The sequence below is a fragment of the Melozone crissalis genome, unplaced genomic scaffold (assembly GCF_028551555.1).
Source record: "Melozone crissalis strain CALT ecotype California unplaced genomic scaffold, PUWL_Pcris_2 ptg000029l_1, whole genome shotgun sequence".
In the NCBI taxonomy this organism is placed as follows: domain Eukaryota; kingdom Metazoa; phylum Chordata; class Aves; order Passeriformes; family Passerellidae; genus Melozone; species Melozone crissalis.
Genome location: NW_026535807.1, coordinates 11,245,067 through 11,262,824, shown reverse-complemented (window position 1 = coordinate 11,262,824; position 17,758 = coordinate 11,245,067). Strand labels below are relative to the sequence as shown.

At 40.0% G+C, this 17,758-nt stretch overlaps 1 protein-coding gene across 1 annotated transcript; it reads left to right on the top strand.

Moving 5' to 3' along the window:
- Positions 1-209: 209 nt before the first annotated feature.
- RUVBL1 (RuvB like AAA ATPase 1) lies at positions 210-16,339 on the top strand. Its single transcript, XM_054280904.1, has 11 exons — positions 210-427; positions 1,209-1,295; positions 1,924-2,056; positions 5,899-6,050; positions 7,316-7,405; positions 8,230-8,379; positions 9,681-9,744; positions 10,389-10,587; positions 12,312-12,414; positions 15,369-15,460; positions 15,753-16,339. Exons 1-11 carry the CDS (start codon positions 287-289, stop codon positions 15,910-15,912), a joined length of 1,371 nt encoding a protein of 456 aa, XP_054136879.1. The 5' UTR covers positions 210-286; the 3' UTR covers positions 15,913-16,339.
- Positions 16,340-17,758: the final 1,419 nt, after the last annotated feature.

Genomic DNA, 17,758 nt, shown 5'->3' with positions numbered 1-17,758 from the left:
GCCCCCCTCCTTCCCGGCCCTACTCCTCCGCAGCGCCCGCGCCCGCCCGGACCGACCGCTCGCGCCGCACGCGGAAACGGGCGGGCGGACCCTAAAACCCTGAGCCCCCGCGGCTGACGGACAGGCCTCACGCCCAATGAGGGCCGAGAGCGCCGTGGCGGCGGCCAATGGCGAGGCGGGGGCGGGGCGCGCCGGCGCGCGCTGGGAGCCCCGGTAACGCGCGGGCCGCGTGCGAGGAGCGCGGGGCGGCCGGGCCGGAGCTGCCGCTGTCCCGCCGTGCCCCGCCATGAAGATCGAGGAGGTGAAGAGCACCTCGAAGACCCAGCGCATCGCCGCCCACAGCCATGTCAAGGGGCTGGGGCTGGACGAGAGCGGCGCCGCCAAGCCGGCGGGGGCCGGGCTGGTGGGGCAGGAGAACGCGCGGGAGGTGAGCGCGGGGCCGGGCCGGGCCGGTGAGGGTGACAAGTCCCCGGCATAGAGTGAGGGCCGTGCCCGGGATCCTCCGTGTGGCCGCTGCCGTGTGAGATGCGATGGGGGCGGCCGGGGTTGTGCTGGCTCTGCTCCTGCTCCGCGCAGGAACCGTGACGTTCTCCCGGGTACCGGCGTAGAAATTGGGGTGTGAGAGGCAATGGAACCGAGCAAAAGTCAGCGGGTTTGGTGCAGATGGGGATTGGAGCATCCGCTTCAGTGCGGGGCCCGGATAAAAACATCACAGATTGCTTTGGGTTGGAAGGGATCTTAAGGAAAACCATCACAGAGTCCCAGATTGGTTTGGGTTGGAAGGGATCTTAAGGATGATCTCTCGTTCCAACCTTCTTGCCGAGGGCAGGACACCTCCACTGGAGCAGGTTGTTCAGAGCCCCGTCCAACCTGGCCGTGAAAGGAGATCTGTAGAGGATCTGCGGCTCAGGCAGCCAAGATTCATTTCTGGCTTTACTTTCAAACCTCTTTCTGTGTTTGGGACTGCAAAAGTGGAAAAAGAGTCGGGGCTCACAGATTGAGTTTCATTTTCTGTGATCTTTAATATCTGTGTCATATAAAATGATTGTAGAAAGTACGTGTCCCTGATCTTTTATTTCCTTTCGTGTGCATGAAATTGAAATCTTTACTTTTTGTTAAACCTGTTATTTCTAAACACTTTAAGTAACCTTGAAACAAAGGATCCTATAGCAATACTTGTGTTAACAGTATAAACATTTAACTTACAGGCATGTGGGGTTATAGTGGAGCTAATCAAAAGCAAAAAAATGGCTGGCAGAGCAGTGCTGTTGGCAGGACCTCCTGGAACTGGCAAGGTATTTTTTTCTGTTTTGTTACAAAATGAAGTATTTCCAAATCAATTTTAATTTGTTGTCAAAACCATTTTAGGGTAGCGGTTGCAAAATGTTTTAATATACCAGAATTTGTTTTCAGTCAATGTATTGATGTAGTTTTCTACTTGATATTTTTACTTTTGCGGTGTCATTGACACTGGCAGTACCCAGTGATGTGTTCAGCATCTTTAAAGTGAAACCACCTCTTGTAGGTTACTAAACACATAGGTAACAAGGCCTCTGAAAAAGTTTTAGGAGTTACTTTTATATTAAAAGCCAGAATATTTTTTCCTTGGTTTACTTTTTTTCCCCCATGCTATTTATTTATTTTTCATATCTGTATCAACTCTCAAATTCAAATGCCCAGTTTTGTGTTTTCAGGGTTTTTTTTGAAGCCTTTGGCCAAGGTCACCAGTGTTGGAGGAGGGTTTGTTATATGTGAGAAATACATGTCAGACATGTCAGACAGAATGGTCTTACCATTAAATTGGTAATTGATGTATAGAAGGTGATGTAATGAGGAAAGTTAACTTTGTGCAAAAAGAATAATTTCTTAATTCTCTCCAAAATCAGTGTCTGCATTTGTTTTTTTTTTTTTTTCCATTTAAAGACTGCTTTGGCTTTAGCTATTGCTCAGGAACTGGGTAGCAAAGTTCCTTTTTGTCCTATGGTTGGAAGTGAGGTCTATTCCACTGAGATCAAGAAAACAGAGGTTCTAATGGAAAACTTCCGACGTGCAATTGGTAAGTTTCAGGAAAAGAAGAATTAAGTGTTTGCATGATACTGACTTTGCTTTTTCCCAGTCATCTGAAAAGGAAAAACTTTTCAGTGGTCAAGACATTCTCAGATTTTTGTATGCTTATTTTCTTCAGTGCTGATCCTAATTTAGTGAATCTCACACTTAGTGGAGTCAGGTTTTCTGTTTACAAACTGTAATTTAATTTTTGTATTTTGGTTTATACTTCACCAGATTCTCTCATCCTCCACATTCACCTCTGTTTTGCCTGTGACTTAATAAAGCTGAAAGAAAAAAATAATTTTTAGTTTCTTATGTTAGCAGAAATACTTGTAGACAGAAAAATGCTCCTCCTGTTTTTTGATTTAGTGATTTCACCCTGCTAAATAAACAGTCTTAATCAGGGGCTCCCAAACAGCAGCATTAGCCTGATTTACTGTTCCAGTGAGCACAGAGAAAGTTCCATGCCAACTAAATAAACACTGTAACTTAATGTCATCCTCAATTCTACGGTGCATTTACAAGTTTGATGTAAATTGGTTTAATTTGCAGCACAGCCTCAGTGACTATCTAAAATCTCTTACGCAGCTGCTGGTGACAGCTGATAAATGCAGATAGAAGTGGCCCTTGTTTGTGTGAGGATTTGCTAAAGTGAGCCCAGTTGATTTTAGCCCTGAACATATTAACAGTAATTTTCCTGTTTCTGTACCATGTTTCCTCTTGGGCTTCATCTGGCAGCAGCAGGGTGAAGTCTCTCAGCTCTTCAGTGAAACAAAAGTATTCCATTGACTTTTATAAGAAAGCAGCTTTCAGTAGTCTCTGGTCTTCTGGTTACCATGAAACTGGCAGGGCCTGGGGGAGGGAAGCCTCAGTAGTCTGCAAAATTTCCTTGATGTGATGAAGTTCCCTGTCAGAGGTTTGGAAACCCGAACCAGCAGGTGGAACTTATGCCATCCATGTTGTCAGTTCTAGAGATAGCAGAGATTTAACAGCCAGCTACATTGTTAGTTCCCTGCATTCCCTGAATGTCAGTAGATAGACACTTCTAAACAAATATTAGTGTTAATGAAAGATGGAGCTTCTTTTATTCCTTTCTGTTGAATTCCATGTCACATTTTTGTAACACAGCCTTTATTGAATATTTTTATGTGTTTCAAAAAAAATTCTCTAAATTATTTTAAAGGACTAGTAACCACCATTTCTTATAATGAAACACTTTCCAGTTGGGATTTAATCTCAGGTTTTACCTTCCCTGCCTAGGTAAAGAAATATTTTACAAGAGTACATTTAAAAAAAAATATTCTTTGCAGTGTGGTTGGGTCTGGATGCAAGGGAAGCTTCAGCTCACACATCCATCAGTACTTGAAAGTATTAATTTAGGTTTTATTAAGTTTTGTTTGTTTGTATGTCTCCTTGGTAGCAGGTTCTGTGTACATCATCATTGCTCATATGCATTTTGCTTTCAGGGGGTTTAGCCACCTGAATTTTTAAAAATTATCAGAGATGCTAACATTAAATTTTTTACTTAATGATTGGGGTTTTTTTCCTTGGAAACTAAAGTCTGACTGGTTTGGATCACTTTATAAGAAAGTAGGAGTTACTCTGAGTTTAGAGAATTTTTATTGTTAAGAGTCTTTTATAACAGACTCGACGTAATCTCATGGCCAAGTAGTGTTTGGGATGCAGTAGAGAGATTATAATATATAAGAAACCTAAAAGGACAGAGTGGAAATGAGATCAAATTGTTGTAATTTAACCTGGGAGAGATTAATCCAGTATAGAGCTCATTAGCAGCTGGTGAGGATGATGATAGCAGCTGATGTTCGGAGCTCAGCTGCAGTAAGAAATAACTGCTGCAGGAGCCACTTCTGTGGTGTAGCTGTTCCTTGTGTTGCCAAGCTGTACCTGCCAATGGGTGGAGCAAACCCTGTTCATCTCCATGGAGTGCTCTTGAACCAAAGCATCAAACAGCCCTCAGCTGCTGCCTTGGATTTGGGTCTGATTTGAGGTAGGAGATCTCTCTAAAAACTCTGAGAATGAAGTTTATAGTTGGCACATACATATTCACTTGAAATCAAAGGATTATCAGCAGCAAGTTCAAAGCATCAATTACCTTTGTTCAGATCACATTCATCTGTGAATATTTTCTACAGACACCTCTCTAAGAGCACATTAGTCTGGATTAGAGGAAGGCTTCTGAAGCAAATCCGTGGGTTTGCCCTCGCTGACTTGGCTTTGACTTGTGTTGTGGAGCAGAATGAGCACATGAACTGCATTCTTTCCAGATGAAATGGAACTGGAAGATTCATTGCATGCTTCAGCAGCATACAAATCATACCCCAAACACAAACAGGCTGCCACATTTTCAGAGCAGGGTAGAGCTTGTGCTGGACATTTAAAGCAAAACAAAGAGGACACACAAACCTGGTCCACTTGGTGGCTATAGCAGTTTCAGTGTGCAGATTCCCATATTGCTTCACACTCATTGATCATGAGCCAGTGTGGTGCAGCCTTGTCTAGGTCAGTTTTTTTTAAATTCAGAGGTTCATTAATTTCTGTCTGATGCTTTGGCACACCTGAAGAACATTTTTAAAACTACTGAAATTAACTTTGCACACAAATTTTTATGTTATCGTAAGTAAGAGAAAGCAAACATTTCCTACCGAGAATTTGTCACAGTTAGGCTGTTTCTCACATTTCAGATCCTGGTCTGAATTTGGGCCCAGTAGAGGGAGACAGACTCGTGTTTGTCAGTTCTTTATAGCCTCTATCAGCAGCTCAAAATTACTGGTGAAGTGTCTGATCTATTTCAAAGCAAAATGAAAAGTTACGGAACAAGCAAAGGTTTATGAAGTCACAATACCCTCAGACTGGGCAGGATGACTTCCCTATATCTTGTTACAGCCCATTCATTATTTTTGGTATGGCATGTGTGTCTCATAAAATACTTCATGGAGTTTCTTCAGATGTGAATTCTTTGAACTTCTGTGTAGTAAGAGCATACATAATTGTAGTGGTGGTGGTGATGATAGTGGGTTTGCTTTGAAACAGTCTGCCTGCAAATGTCTTCAGCTCTATATTATTTATCAATTTAAAATAACCTAGTTAATTACAGTAATTGACTGGAACAGAAGATAGCCAGATATTCTGATGATTGCTTGGCTGTCTGAAAAATAACAAAGTGAGGATGTAATTTTCAGCTATTTTGAAATAGTTTTAAATTTGTGTTGTAGCAGTTTCTGCTAAATTTTATCTAGCTCACCTTTTGCTATTAACTGGAAAAATATTTCAAATTATACATAAACCCTTTAGTAATTTTATTATGTTCTAGCACAGTACCTGTTAATCAATTTATGTTGTGTTTTTAACTCAGTTGCTAAAATATAAAGTTTACTTTTTTCCTTCTATATTTTTGGTGGCTTTGCAGGGCTTTTTTGATGGTCCAGAAATTGTATAAATCTCATATTAATGTCACTAGTTTCAGAAGATGGTCTGTATTTCTGGCTTCAGCACAGGGAGCAAATCAAGCAATTCCCTGTTTGTGGGAGGGAAAAAAGAGGATCCTAGCATTTACTTAAAGAACTAATAATAAGAAATAGAAGAAAGTAATTTCTAAAAGTTTAATAAACTTCTTAGCAGGTCAGAACTTGGGCTGAGCTTCATTCTTGTGCACAGGATGGATATTCTCGCTTAATATTGAAGAAGAGAGCAATAATTCATCTTTCTGCCTTTAAAAGTAAAACATTACCATGAAATGTAATGCACCCTAACAATAAATTACATTTTGTTGACAGTAAAGCAGCAGACTCACAAGTGTATACTGAAACAATGTTAAACAATTTCTTGCAGGGTTGAGAATTAAAGAGACCAAGGAAGTTTATGAAGGAGAAGTCACAGAACTGACTCCCTGTGAGACTGAGAATCCCATGGGGGGATATGGCAAAACCATCAGCCATGTAATTATAGGACTCAAAACTGCAAAGGGAACCAAACAGTTGAAGGTAAGTGTGGTAGAGTCTCAGAGATTTCCTTAAGTATTTTGAGTTTGCAGCTTCTATTCTTAGCACTTCTTATTTCCATTTCAAGCTCTTGATCCGCTCTGTCAGGTGGGGCTGCCAGGAGGCTGCTTTCTTTGGCTAGACAACTTTATCCTGACTGTTTATCTGCTTTATGTAGAATATTTAGATATTGGTCTTGTGTCCTACTAATAGAAATAGGAGATAAACCCATCATCACTTGGTGAGCAGCTGCTGTTTCTCTGTTTGACAACACTCACCTGTATGTCTTCAAGGAGTTAAAAGTGAGTTTTGATAGGACGAGATCCAGATGCAATTTTGTAAATGACAAATACCACAAAAAATGGGCTGAGTTGGCAATCTGAGCTTCACATTCTGTCTCAGTCTGTGATACACTCTGACCCTGGCTATAAATTAATGTTCATGGTAATAAACATACGAGAAAGGCCTTGTTTGGTTTTGTTTTTGTGATTGTCAGGAACCAAATTTTTGAGGATGGCTTGGGAAATATTACCTGTTTAAATATAAATTATTCTTTCTGTCACATCTTTTCTTTCTACATGGGGTGTCATGCTCTAGTGAATATTTGATAGAGAACTGGAAATTGAGCTGGTGTGTTGCCAACTCAGGCCCACTTTCCTTTTGTTTTCTTGTCTCCATTCAATTTCCCTGTCAGACTTGAAGAGAACTAAAAGCTGTCTCTGTTGTTAAGTATCATCTTTCATTTGTTCACTCTGAAAACAAGGAAATGAAGAGCAAAAGTGAATAAACATGTACCAGGAGAAACAAAGGCATCTAATATATTCCACACCCACTCTTCCTCACAGAGCTCCACAGAGGATAAGGACTCAAGAAATGAAGGAATATTGATTCATATATTCAATGCTATAGGCAGATTTTTTATAAAAGTTTTCCTGGAAAGCTAGAGAATTACTCTTTATTGAGTATAAATACATTGTCACATTACTCAGAGGTATGTTTTGTAGCTGGTACCATTATGTTTCTGGTACTGTCACTTCCTTTTGAATAGCAGATTTTTTTGTAAGACATCAAGTTCTGTGCATCTTCCAGATTTATTTGCTATCCCTACTCCAAACGTTACAGCTTTATAAAATCCTAGAGGTATTGTCAGGGTGAGTTGCAGTTTAATTTCAGCTGATGGGAGTGAGATTCAAACTGAATTTCTTTACCTTGATTACCATAACAATATGAAGCTGTTTTGATCAACTGTGCTGTTTGCTTGTCTCCAGCTGGACCCGAGCATTTTTGAGAGCTTGCAGAAGGAGCGAGTGGAAACCGGTGACGTTATTTATATTGAAGCAAACAGTGGAGCTGTCAAGGTAAAAGGAAAGTTCTGTACTTTTATGCAAGTGTATGTTTTTTGCAGAGCTTTCTCTGCCTTTGTCAGAAGGTTCTCTGATTTATTAACCTTAACTGACATGGTATGGTTACATGGAAATTTTAAAAAGAGCCCAGTGCTTTCCTTATCGGGAGAGAAAAGTCTCTTTTGCACCCAAAGGATGTGGAGATCTGGTTCACAATTAAGGTCATCTGGCAAGGAAGCTATCACTGATGCTGTCTGGATGGGTTTTCTTTTTTGTAAGATCAAGGCATCTCTAAGGGAAGAGGGGAAGAACCAAACAACTTTAGTCATTTTCAGGCTGACATGTGCAGTGTATTTAATCTTTCTTTTATCGCTCTGATATTTTCTCCACAAGATATATACATGTAGAAGGGAATACTGCATTAGTTAGCATTCTTTTCATATCTGATTTAGAAAGTGTATAGTGATACTTGCTGTTTAATGGATGAGCATAATATTTTCTATCATAATAAATCACCCACCTACAAAGGAGGTTTTCCCAATCTCTGGTTAATCTGCTGGATTTGTCCTTTAGCAAGAATTGTGTACGGTAAAAGAAGGGGAGAGAGGAGTAGAGTATTGTTGCCACTGAAAATATCAGGTGTTTCTCAACAGAGTTTTTGAGCTTTGATCAGCAGATAGGGTATGCATGTTGCTAAGCAGGGAGTGGGATGTCTCAACTGTCAGCTGAAGCTTGTCAGAACTGGAATTGTGAACTAACCATGTTATCAAATTCATGTCACTCAAGGTTTTGGTACTGAAATAATTTCTATACTTGGGTTTCTCTTTTTTGTTCCTCAGAGGCAAGGCAGGTGTGATATCTATGCTACAGAATTTGACCTTGAAGCTGAAGAGTATGTTCCCTTGCCAAAAGGTGATGTGCACAAGAAAAAGGAAATTATTCAGGATGTCACCCTGCATGACTTGGATGTGGCCAATGCTCGACCTCAGGTATCTGACTTCACAGATGAAGTCTTTACAGAAAAATTATTTGGGATAGATGTGATGTTACCAGAATGATTGAGATGTAGGAAGTTGAGCTAACTCACCCTCAAAGATTCCACTGTAGGAAAAGCAGTAGGTGTTACACCTGGAAGCCAGTGTAGCCCAGGGCTCTGCCGTGGAGGTTAAAGAGGTTAAAGCAGTTGTTTCCTTAGAATTCATGCACCTGGTCATGGAATACTGTCAGGATAACACTCCTGGCACTACAGAGAATGGTCTGGGAGTTGTAGGACAGCTTCCACACAGGTATTTGGAATCCACCACCTTCACAGTTAATGCAAAATCTAGACCCTGCTCTCTTTCCCTCCACTGCTGTGCCTCATCACTTGCGGAAAAAGAGCATTGTGGGCTGTTGCCTCTCACCAGAAAAAGGGATTATTTCTTTCTCTGTAGAAGGAAAGCTGCCTACAGGTGTGAGGCAGCAACAGCCAGACCTGCATAATTTAATTTAATGGAAGTTCTGAATGCAAATTAATATATTCTGCTCTCTGTTTATGGTTTTATAATTATGAAATGGAAACTGCAAGGACTGTGATAAAAGGTGTCTGAAGTATTTTTGACTGCTGTGGATTATGTTGATATTCTTACTTATTTCAGAAATGTTTCATGGTCACTTGTTAAACTTCTTTGTGAATTTCAGTAGGGCTCTGCATGTATTGCAGCAAAAAAAACCCAGAAAATACAAGAATTACTCCTTCCTGTGTCTCCACATAAATCCACTCTTGAGGGAATTCTATCTCTGTCAAAACCAGAAGTCACTCTCAAGTTTAAAGGCTGGAATCCCTACAGTAAAACAATACAACTCATTAATTTATTCAATTTCAAAATAATTTACCAAAAATTATTTTATAAAAATAATGGTATTAAAACGTTATAAAATTTAGAATCATTCTTCTTGTGTTGACAGGCTGAACACCTACTGTGCATGCAGGCAGTCCACATCTCTGTGAGCCCTGACAAGTTCATTCCTTAGGAGTTCCTCTGTGACAGTTTTTTCAAGAGAGGATATCTCATTTTGATTTTTTATGCTCTCCAAGTGAGCAAGGATGGGAGGGTAGTCAGGTGATAATGTTTAGAATACTCCTGTGGTGAGGTGACCTAAACTTTGACAGATTATCAAAGACTGCTCTTACAAAGTATTAAGTTAACTCTAAGAAACAACTTCTTTAACTAATTCCTGATCTAAAAACTTCCCAAGATGTGTGCTTACTACATGACCTCAAAGCTGATCTGTCACTTTCTTTTCCTAGGGAGGACAAGACATCCTTTCTATGATGGGACAGTTGATGAAACCTAAGAAAACTGAAATTACTGGTACGAAACTTGTATGGCATTTTGAGATTATATAATCTATGTATTTTCCAGTTAGAAAATTATTAAAAATAGTGTTACTATATTTAAATAAGTAACTACATAATATCTATTCACAAATACTCACATTTCTAAAAGCATGATACAGTTGCTAGAATTACAATGGCTGGACTCAGTACAGGTTAATGGTTTGTGCATGTAGTGGTAAAATGTATCCAGTGCTCTGCACCCATTTTCTGGTGAGAGGTCAGAATGCCAGTGCCCATCCTGCAACATCCCTGCCACACTGGGAGGTTCAGGCTTTCAACAAAAAGCCAAACTGAATGCAGCAGTAAGACACAAATTCTAGAAAGTGATGTAGCAATCATACTGAATTTTGGTGGAGTAGAAGAATGGCACCTCTGTAACAGCTGTCTAAGGACATGAATTTTTCAAATGTGAGTATTTCAGTTAGAAATACTTTGTTGTCAGATATCTCCCCAACACAGTATGAAATGTCACAAAATTTTAGAGTCACAGGTATTTTCCTTGTGGCAGTAAGATACCAAACCATGGAAAAGTTCAAGGAGAATTTTCTTTACTTCCAGCCTTACCCTCTGACCCATAGTTCACTGGCAGAACAACCAACAGTTTCTTTTTGTTCTCAGACAAACTTCGAGGAGAGATCAATAAGGTGGTGAACAAATACATTGATCAAGGCATTGCAGAGCTGGTGCCAGGTGTGCTCTTTGTGGATGAGGTTCACATGCTGGACATTGAGTGTTTCACATACCTGCACCGAGCCCTGGAATCTTCCATTTCCCCCATTGTCATCTTTGCTTCCAACCGAGGAAACTGCATTATCAGGTATGGTGGCTCAACTTGAATTTGCCACTTTGCATTGTTACAAAAATCTTGGAATTAGCTGTGTCAGTAGAGTTACAATCTTAGAAGGCTTTTGTCTCTCAGATTGACACCTGTGATAATCCTCTGCATGAGTTGCAAGCTGCATTCATGCTCAAGAACTGCTAGTGAGCTTTGTGATAGGACAAGCATTTAACCCCAGGCTGACTGGAATTCCTCCTTTCCCCTAACACATCTCTCCTCTGACAGTCTCTGAATTGTTTCATTTCTGGGTGATCTGTGACAGTTACCATTGTCATTGTATACCTCCATACATCTGTTACCTGCACATTGGGGACATCAAAAGCACCAGAGCTACAAACCTCTAATACCATTGTTTCCTGCTTCTGGATTATTTGCTGCTTGCAATCCTAATTCCATCAAACTTCAGCTTCTAGTTCATACTGGTAAAGTGTGTCACAGTTCAGCCTTTCCCTTTTCCTGCTCTGTTGATCTGACATTTTGTGATTCTTCAGTCTTGCCAACCAACTTGTTTTTCATTTCCACTTCACTTTGATATATTGCACCCACAAAATGCATTCTTTGCATGTTCAGTAAAAGTTCCCTCCTCTGATTTCAGTCTTCTGTAAGTTCTACTACCAGTTTGTGGTCTAGGTCTAATTACGTCTAAACAAGCTGTCATTAGCAATGATTGCTACTCTTTGGATTGATTTAATTCAGCTGTATAACCAGCTTTTCCTTTCCCTCATAGTGGCTCATCTGGTATTAATATTTCTCTGTTTGCATTGGTTAGAAGTGAGAATGATAAGCCCTTCAAAAATGTTTAGGATGGACATTACTTCAGTCTGTTTGCAAAGATATAAAAAAACTGTCTTGTAAAAGTAAAGGAAGTAGACATCTGTCAGCATGGATTCACTGCAGATCTTGTTATGAAAAAGCTGTGATTTAAGAAAGGAAATTTTGCATAAAATAGTGACAGCTAATGAAGAACCATGGCCAGAGCTGCAGCTACCTAAATACTAGCACTGAACTTAAAAGTGTAATTCTCCACCAGCACTTCACTGTTCTTACTGCAATCTGTGTAATTCTCCTAAATTAAATCTGGGTATCTTTTGACTTCACAGTAAATTACAGTGGTCCTGGGAAACCAAGAGGGCATATGTCTGCAGGCTGTGCTGTTGGGAGTTGTATGTCAAACAAATAAAATGGTTGGGGATCTAGATCCTGCCCTGTCCTTCATTCCTTCATACAGAGACCTAAACTTCTCAGTTTGCTGGATTGCAGGCATGGAATGTAAACCACCAAAGTATTCACTGGAGGGAATGGAGAGAATGGTTTGCTCAACAACAGGGGATGTTCTCCAAATGAATGATAGTATATATAATTTCTGCTGATACTGCTAAACAGCTTAGTAAGAATGATTTGTTCCTTGCTGGAGGATGCCTTGGAACATTAGATAAGGCTGTATTGTGAGATACAATACAAGAAAGCACCTCTCACTATATTTGAGGCATGCTTAAGAGCTCCAGCAATAGTGTTTGTTTCCCTGGGGCTGTCTGGAATGAACCTTAGACCAGAATATTTCCTGTCTCTGACCCAGGGGTGTGTGTCTCTGTGGACACACAACAATTGTAAACTAATATAGTCACTCTTTACTGATTTTAACCAAATCAATGTACTGAACTCCCAGTAATGTCTGATTTCTTTCTGTTTGGTTTCTCCTCTAGAGGCACAGAGGATATTGTGTCTCCTCATGGAATACCATTGGACCTGCTGGATCGAGTCATGATTATCAGAACCATGCTCTACACACCCCAGGAAATGAAGCAGGTATGCACAGCATTTTAAAGAGCTTGTTACAAGTCTCCAGAGCTTCTGTCTGTTCTGTTAGTGTAGAGATGTTTGGCTCTGTGGTCACCAGGGCTTGTGTCAGAAAGCTCCGTAGGAGTCAATACAGTGAGCTGTTAAAGCTGTGCACACAACCTCTCTGACTCCAGCCACTGAGGAGTTGCTGAGCACATGAGAAGCTGGAAGTGGCACCTCACTTGCAGGGAGGGATGAATTGTTAGCTGAAGCAATCTCTTGCACAGACATACTTGTCATAGTTTGCAGATTTCAGCAGGTGATGCTTTTTCACTTGGTGTAAGATGAAGTGTCCCATCATGGGATCTTTAGTCCCAGACCTCAGGCTTTTCCCTCACATGAGAGGGATTGAGGAATACAACCTCATGTGCTGCATTTTTGCCTTTATGCCCTTATGTACCTTTAACCTACTGGGGCTGTCTCCTGAAACAGGGAGAATTTAGTGCCCCTAGTTAAGTTTGGAAATATAAACACAGAAAGTGTTGCAGAGATATCCTTCCAAATGCCTGGAAGTTCTCCTGTGGGGCCATCACAATGCGTTGTATATTGATTATAATGCTTGGTGCCATTAGGATGCATTGTGTCAAAGATCCCCCCTCATTAGCCTCACAGTGCTGGGAAGTGACACAATGCAGAAGACATTAGGGTTTACCATGTCAATTCTTTGTATTATTTAAGAGATAGTGTCAGTGGAGGAGAGTGTTATGCCAGATAATGGTCTCCTGCTGCTGGAGAAGTGCCAAGGTGACGTGGATGCATTTATGGAACAGAGGCAAAGCTTCATTTCACTTGGTTTGAGGAGCTTTTCATTGATGATGTCCTGAGCTGTTCTCAGGAGATTTTTTTTGTACCTAGAGGACATTTTGAAGCACTGTGGTGTAAATTGCAGTAGAAACAGCCCAGTGATTTAACAATACAATTAGGTTTAGTCTACAAAACAAATTTTCATGTGTGACTTTTACTCAACCCGCGGATATTAAAGACTGTCTGGATTTCCCTGTAGTGTAAGTGAATTCTGTGTAGTTAGTGCTAGATTACCATGCAGGTAAGACACTTTCTGAATGCTGATGTTTAGAAGAGCTGGGTAAGTGCTGGGAGTTCCACCCTCCCCAGGGCTGAAGGAAAGGAAGTGTTCAGAGTAGCATTTCCTAAAGGTAAAAATAGAGTTCAGACATTTGGCCCAATAAATCATGTTCCCATAGTCAGATAACCTTCCCTTAAATTAAACCTTTTGAATGGCAGCTTCTCATGGAGAAGAGGAGGAGCTATTACACTTAACTTTGGCTTCTAAGTACAGTTGGGATGGGGGTAAAAACAAGGCATAAGTAAGTTAGTTCTCTATTTTTGCTCTCATTATTTGTCTTTCATGTTAGGAGGAAGTTTCTGCTGCTGATGTTTCTGTGTGAGCCTCTTTGCCTTCACCATTGATTCCTTTATCAGCACAGAATCTGGTCATGTATCTACTGAGAGTTTGTTCGTAACCAGTTCAAAGTAGTTTTTTGGGCATGTTGATAAAGTAGAAATCCCATTGTGAAGTGCTGCTCTGAGACAAGACACACAGTAACCTTAGTGCAGTCAGAATAGGGAAAAAATGCACTTTTATGCTTATTCTGTCAGGTGATGTAATCAAGCTTTTTTGCATATGTGCCTTGGATATTAAAGGTTATAACTGAGATGTTTTGTTCCTAATGTATTTCACCTGATAAACACTTGTTTTCCTATTCCATAGGAAATGGATATGTAAGCAAGTGGTGGATTAATGGCTTGGGCTCAAGTCTTTAGGCAGTGTTCTACCAGGTTACAGATAAAAAGTTATTCTAAAAAACATTGTTGAAGATGTGACATTCAAAACCTTGTTTGTAGCAGAGGAAGAACAAAGTAGCAGTGTTTGAATGAAGGGAAGGGGATGTCTGAGTGATCTACAGGTAAAAAAAAAATCTTCAGCCTGAAATTGCAATTGGCAGCAGCATTGCCAATATTCAGTGCACATATCTTAGCACCAACTTTCTGCCATTTCAGGCCCCTCTCTTCCTCTGCTCCCTGAGCGCATTTTTATGGCTTTAATTTAAACGAGTGCTTCTTGATATCTTGTTTACAAAGCTGCCAAAGTGAAAAATACCTGTATTATATGAGGCTTGCAGTTCCAGAGTTATCTCTGCACTACAACACAACATCATTATCCAGTCTGCCCCTTATCACTCAGCTGGTAATACAGACTACCGAGAGACTTGTGCCACTTTTGTTACAGCTTTATATGCTCAGGCTTATTGGTGATATCTTCCTCTCCAACTTTGTAAAGATCTTCAGACTGGTACAAGCCTGAGACTGTTCTTGAAAGATTAGATTTTTCTTAGTGATTTTTTTTTCTTCTTAAAGGAATAGGTGAATCATAGAAAGTAACTTTTTGATTTATTTTACTATCTTCTTGTCAATTGAATAAAAAGTGTGTTGTGAGCTGCTAAGGAAAGGGTGTAGCTTTCTGTAGGGCTTTTTGGAGGGCTCTGCTCTGCAGCACCAGTGATACACTGCAGAATTCAGTAACTGCTGTGGCTATCCAATAGCCTCCAGCTGCCACTAACTTCTATCATACATTTTCCATTTTCTTATATAAGTGCTCATATTCTGCTCCTTATTTGTAGATAGGGTTTGCTAAGTGTGCAGAGTTACCGTGAAGGATTAGCAGTCCAGATGTGTTACTTTACCTTCCCTGTGTGATACATTTTTTTACCATTATATTTGCCTCTTCAAAGACTTAGAATTCTACAAATTCTGGTTTAGTGATAATTTACGCCAGGGTAACTCTCCACAACATCTTGTTTTGTAGCATGTCTCATCTCTAAGCTGACAGTTTACAGATACTAAGTTCAGTAATTTAGCATGTTAATTGTTTGGGCACATACCTCACTTACTCTTCCCAACAGATCACCAAACTTCGTGCTCAGACAGAAGGGATTAACATCAGTGAAGAAGCTCTAAATCACTTAGGGGAAATTGGTACCAAGACAACCCTAAGGTAAGTTGGGCACAGTTTTCTATTCAGCATGACTGGGTCTAAAGCCACTGTAGGATAACTCACTGTTGGAAGCAGACAAACCTCTCCTTTACAGGGACATTAACAATCATTAAAAAGAGAGTGGTAGTGCTCCTCTTTTCTTCTTTAATGAATGAACGTGCTGGAGTGCTTGCTGGCTTTCTCATACTGCTGCTAGAGCTGTGTTTCCTAGCAGATGTCCCAGCTCTCTGTGTCATCAGTTCCCTGGGATGCACTGAATTGTAATTACTCATCTGCCTCTGTTTGATCACAGGTATGCTGTGCAGTTGCTGACCCCAGCTAACCTGCTTGCCAAGATTAATGGGAAAGACAGCATTGAGAAAGAGCATATTGAAGAAATAAATGAACTTTTCTATGATGCTAAATCCTCAGCAAAAATCTTGGCTGATCAACAGGAGAAGTACATGAAATGAAGAGCTTATCATGTTCCATGCTTTGAAGTAGCTTTAACCCTTAGCCAAGGCTGGCTTAGTTATTGAATGAGAAATGTTAATGGTTTGTCTCTTTTGGGACTGAAGAATATTTAAATGTTGGACTGCTTTGTCAGGCCAGAATTAACTAATGAGTGTTCCTGTTTCATTATCAACAATAAGATGCTCCATGGTTTGTGTGTAACATCTTAGTCTCCCTTTTATCAGTATATGTGACATTAGTAGCTCTTGGCCCATCAGTTTTGTCTTTAGATTTCGTTACAGAAGAGCTCCAACTGAAGTTGATGCTTAAGAACAATCTATTTTCTTTATGAATCCTGTTTTAAAATAGTTTCCTTTTACAGATGATAATTTTTTGGTTTTGAATCAGTTTGTCTGAAGTGCTTTATAATAAAACATGTCAAGAATATTGTGTGTGTGTTCACTCTGGATGTTGAACTAAGAAACAGTCCAAATAAACTGAAATTAAAAAAGCCAAATATGAGTGAAATGGATCTTCAACACAAAAATAGATTGCAGCAAACATTATCTTAGCCCTATTTAAAGCCTTTCCCCCAGAGAAACTTAAATTTTTCTTGGGTTTTCCTAAAGCAGATTAAAAAAAAATTTCCAATTTCCATCATGATTAGCTATTTTTTGCATTATCCCCACTTTCTTGATCACTCAGAATCAGGAAAAGTTTTCAAACTAAAACTGAAATCCCTCCCTGCACAGTCTGGATGAGCTTCAGCTTAGTCTCACATTCTCATTTGTGTGAAGCATGGATACCTGATGGCTTCACAGCACTTTGAGGTTAAATGATTCATGATTTAGATCCCTGTAACACTGAAATACAAACCTCTGTAACCACATAAATGGATGTATTGGAGAAAAAATGTAGAAGCCTTATCAAGTGACTAACCTCACATTCCTTATTGGACCCTTTAGGGATTTAAAACTCTCTATGTACACTACTTAAATAAGCATTTCTTGGGGTAGTGTGGAAAAAATAGTAATTTACCACAGGAGGCAAGGTCTAAATGTCCTTTTTAGCATGTGCAAAGTGGACATTGAAGAGGATGACTTCAGTTAACTCATCAAAAATTTAATCTGTGTTCCTGAATGAGACACTGCCTCACAAATATCAAACATACTCAGCCTTCCATGAGTCCTTCACAGGAAGTCTCTGGTTCCTCATGTGGGGAGAATCCCAGTAATGGGAAATTAATCACACTTTGGGGTGGAGTTTTTGTTTTGTCCTTGAAGGTGAATCTACCTCTGTTATTCATTTTGCTTTCCTAAGAGGTTTTATTTGAGACTTTGTGGTAGTTAAAGAAGCTAAAATTGTCACAAAGCCATAGCATGCACATTTGTATAAAATCATTTACATGGGTTAATTGATGCATACCAAATGTAACAAAGCTCCCTTGTAAAATCAGGGAATTCTGCCTCCTGAAACATGCAGGAGCTCAGTCATCATCTCCTTGGGGAAAGAGTCCAACTGCTAAAAATCTCTGTCCTCACCCCTTTATGCTCTAGAGGCTTGTCTCTTCCTTGTGCTGAAGTGCTGTTAGTGGAAATTGCTAATGATTTTTCAGCTCCAGTAACTGGACTGGACAGCAGAGTCTGCTGGGGAGAAAAAAATAGAGCTGGAAGGAAGCTGGGTGGTTTGGATTAAAAAATGTTTTGATCACATTCTACCATCTCAGTCATGTAAAAACCTGTCCCATTCTTCAAAGTAAAATTCAGTACTCTTGTCAGCCAGCCCTAATTAGCTTTTGTACTTTAAATAATCTACCTACTCCTTTCTCTACATCTGCAAATAAACAATAATGACAGATAGATTTAA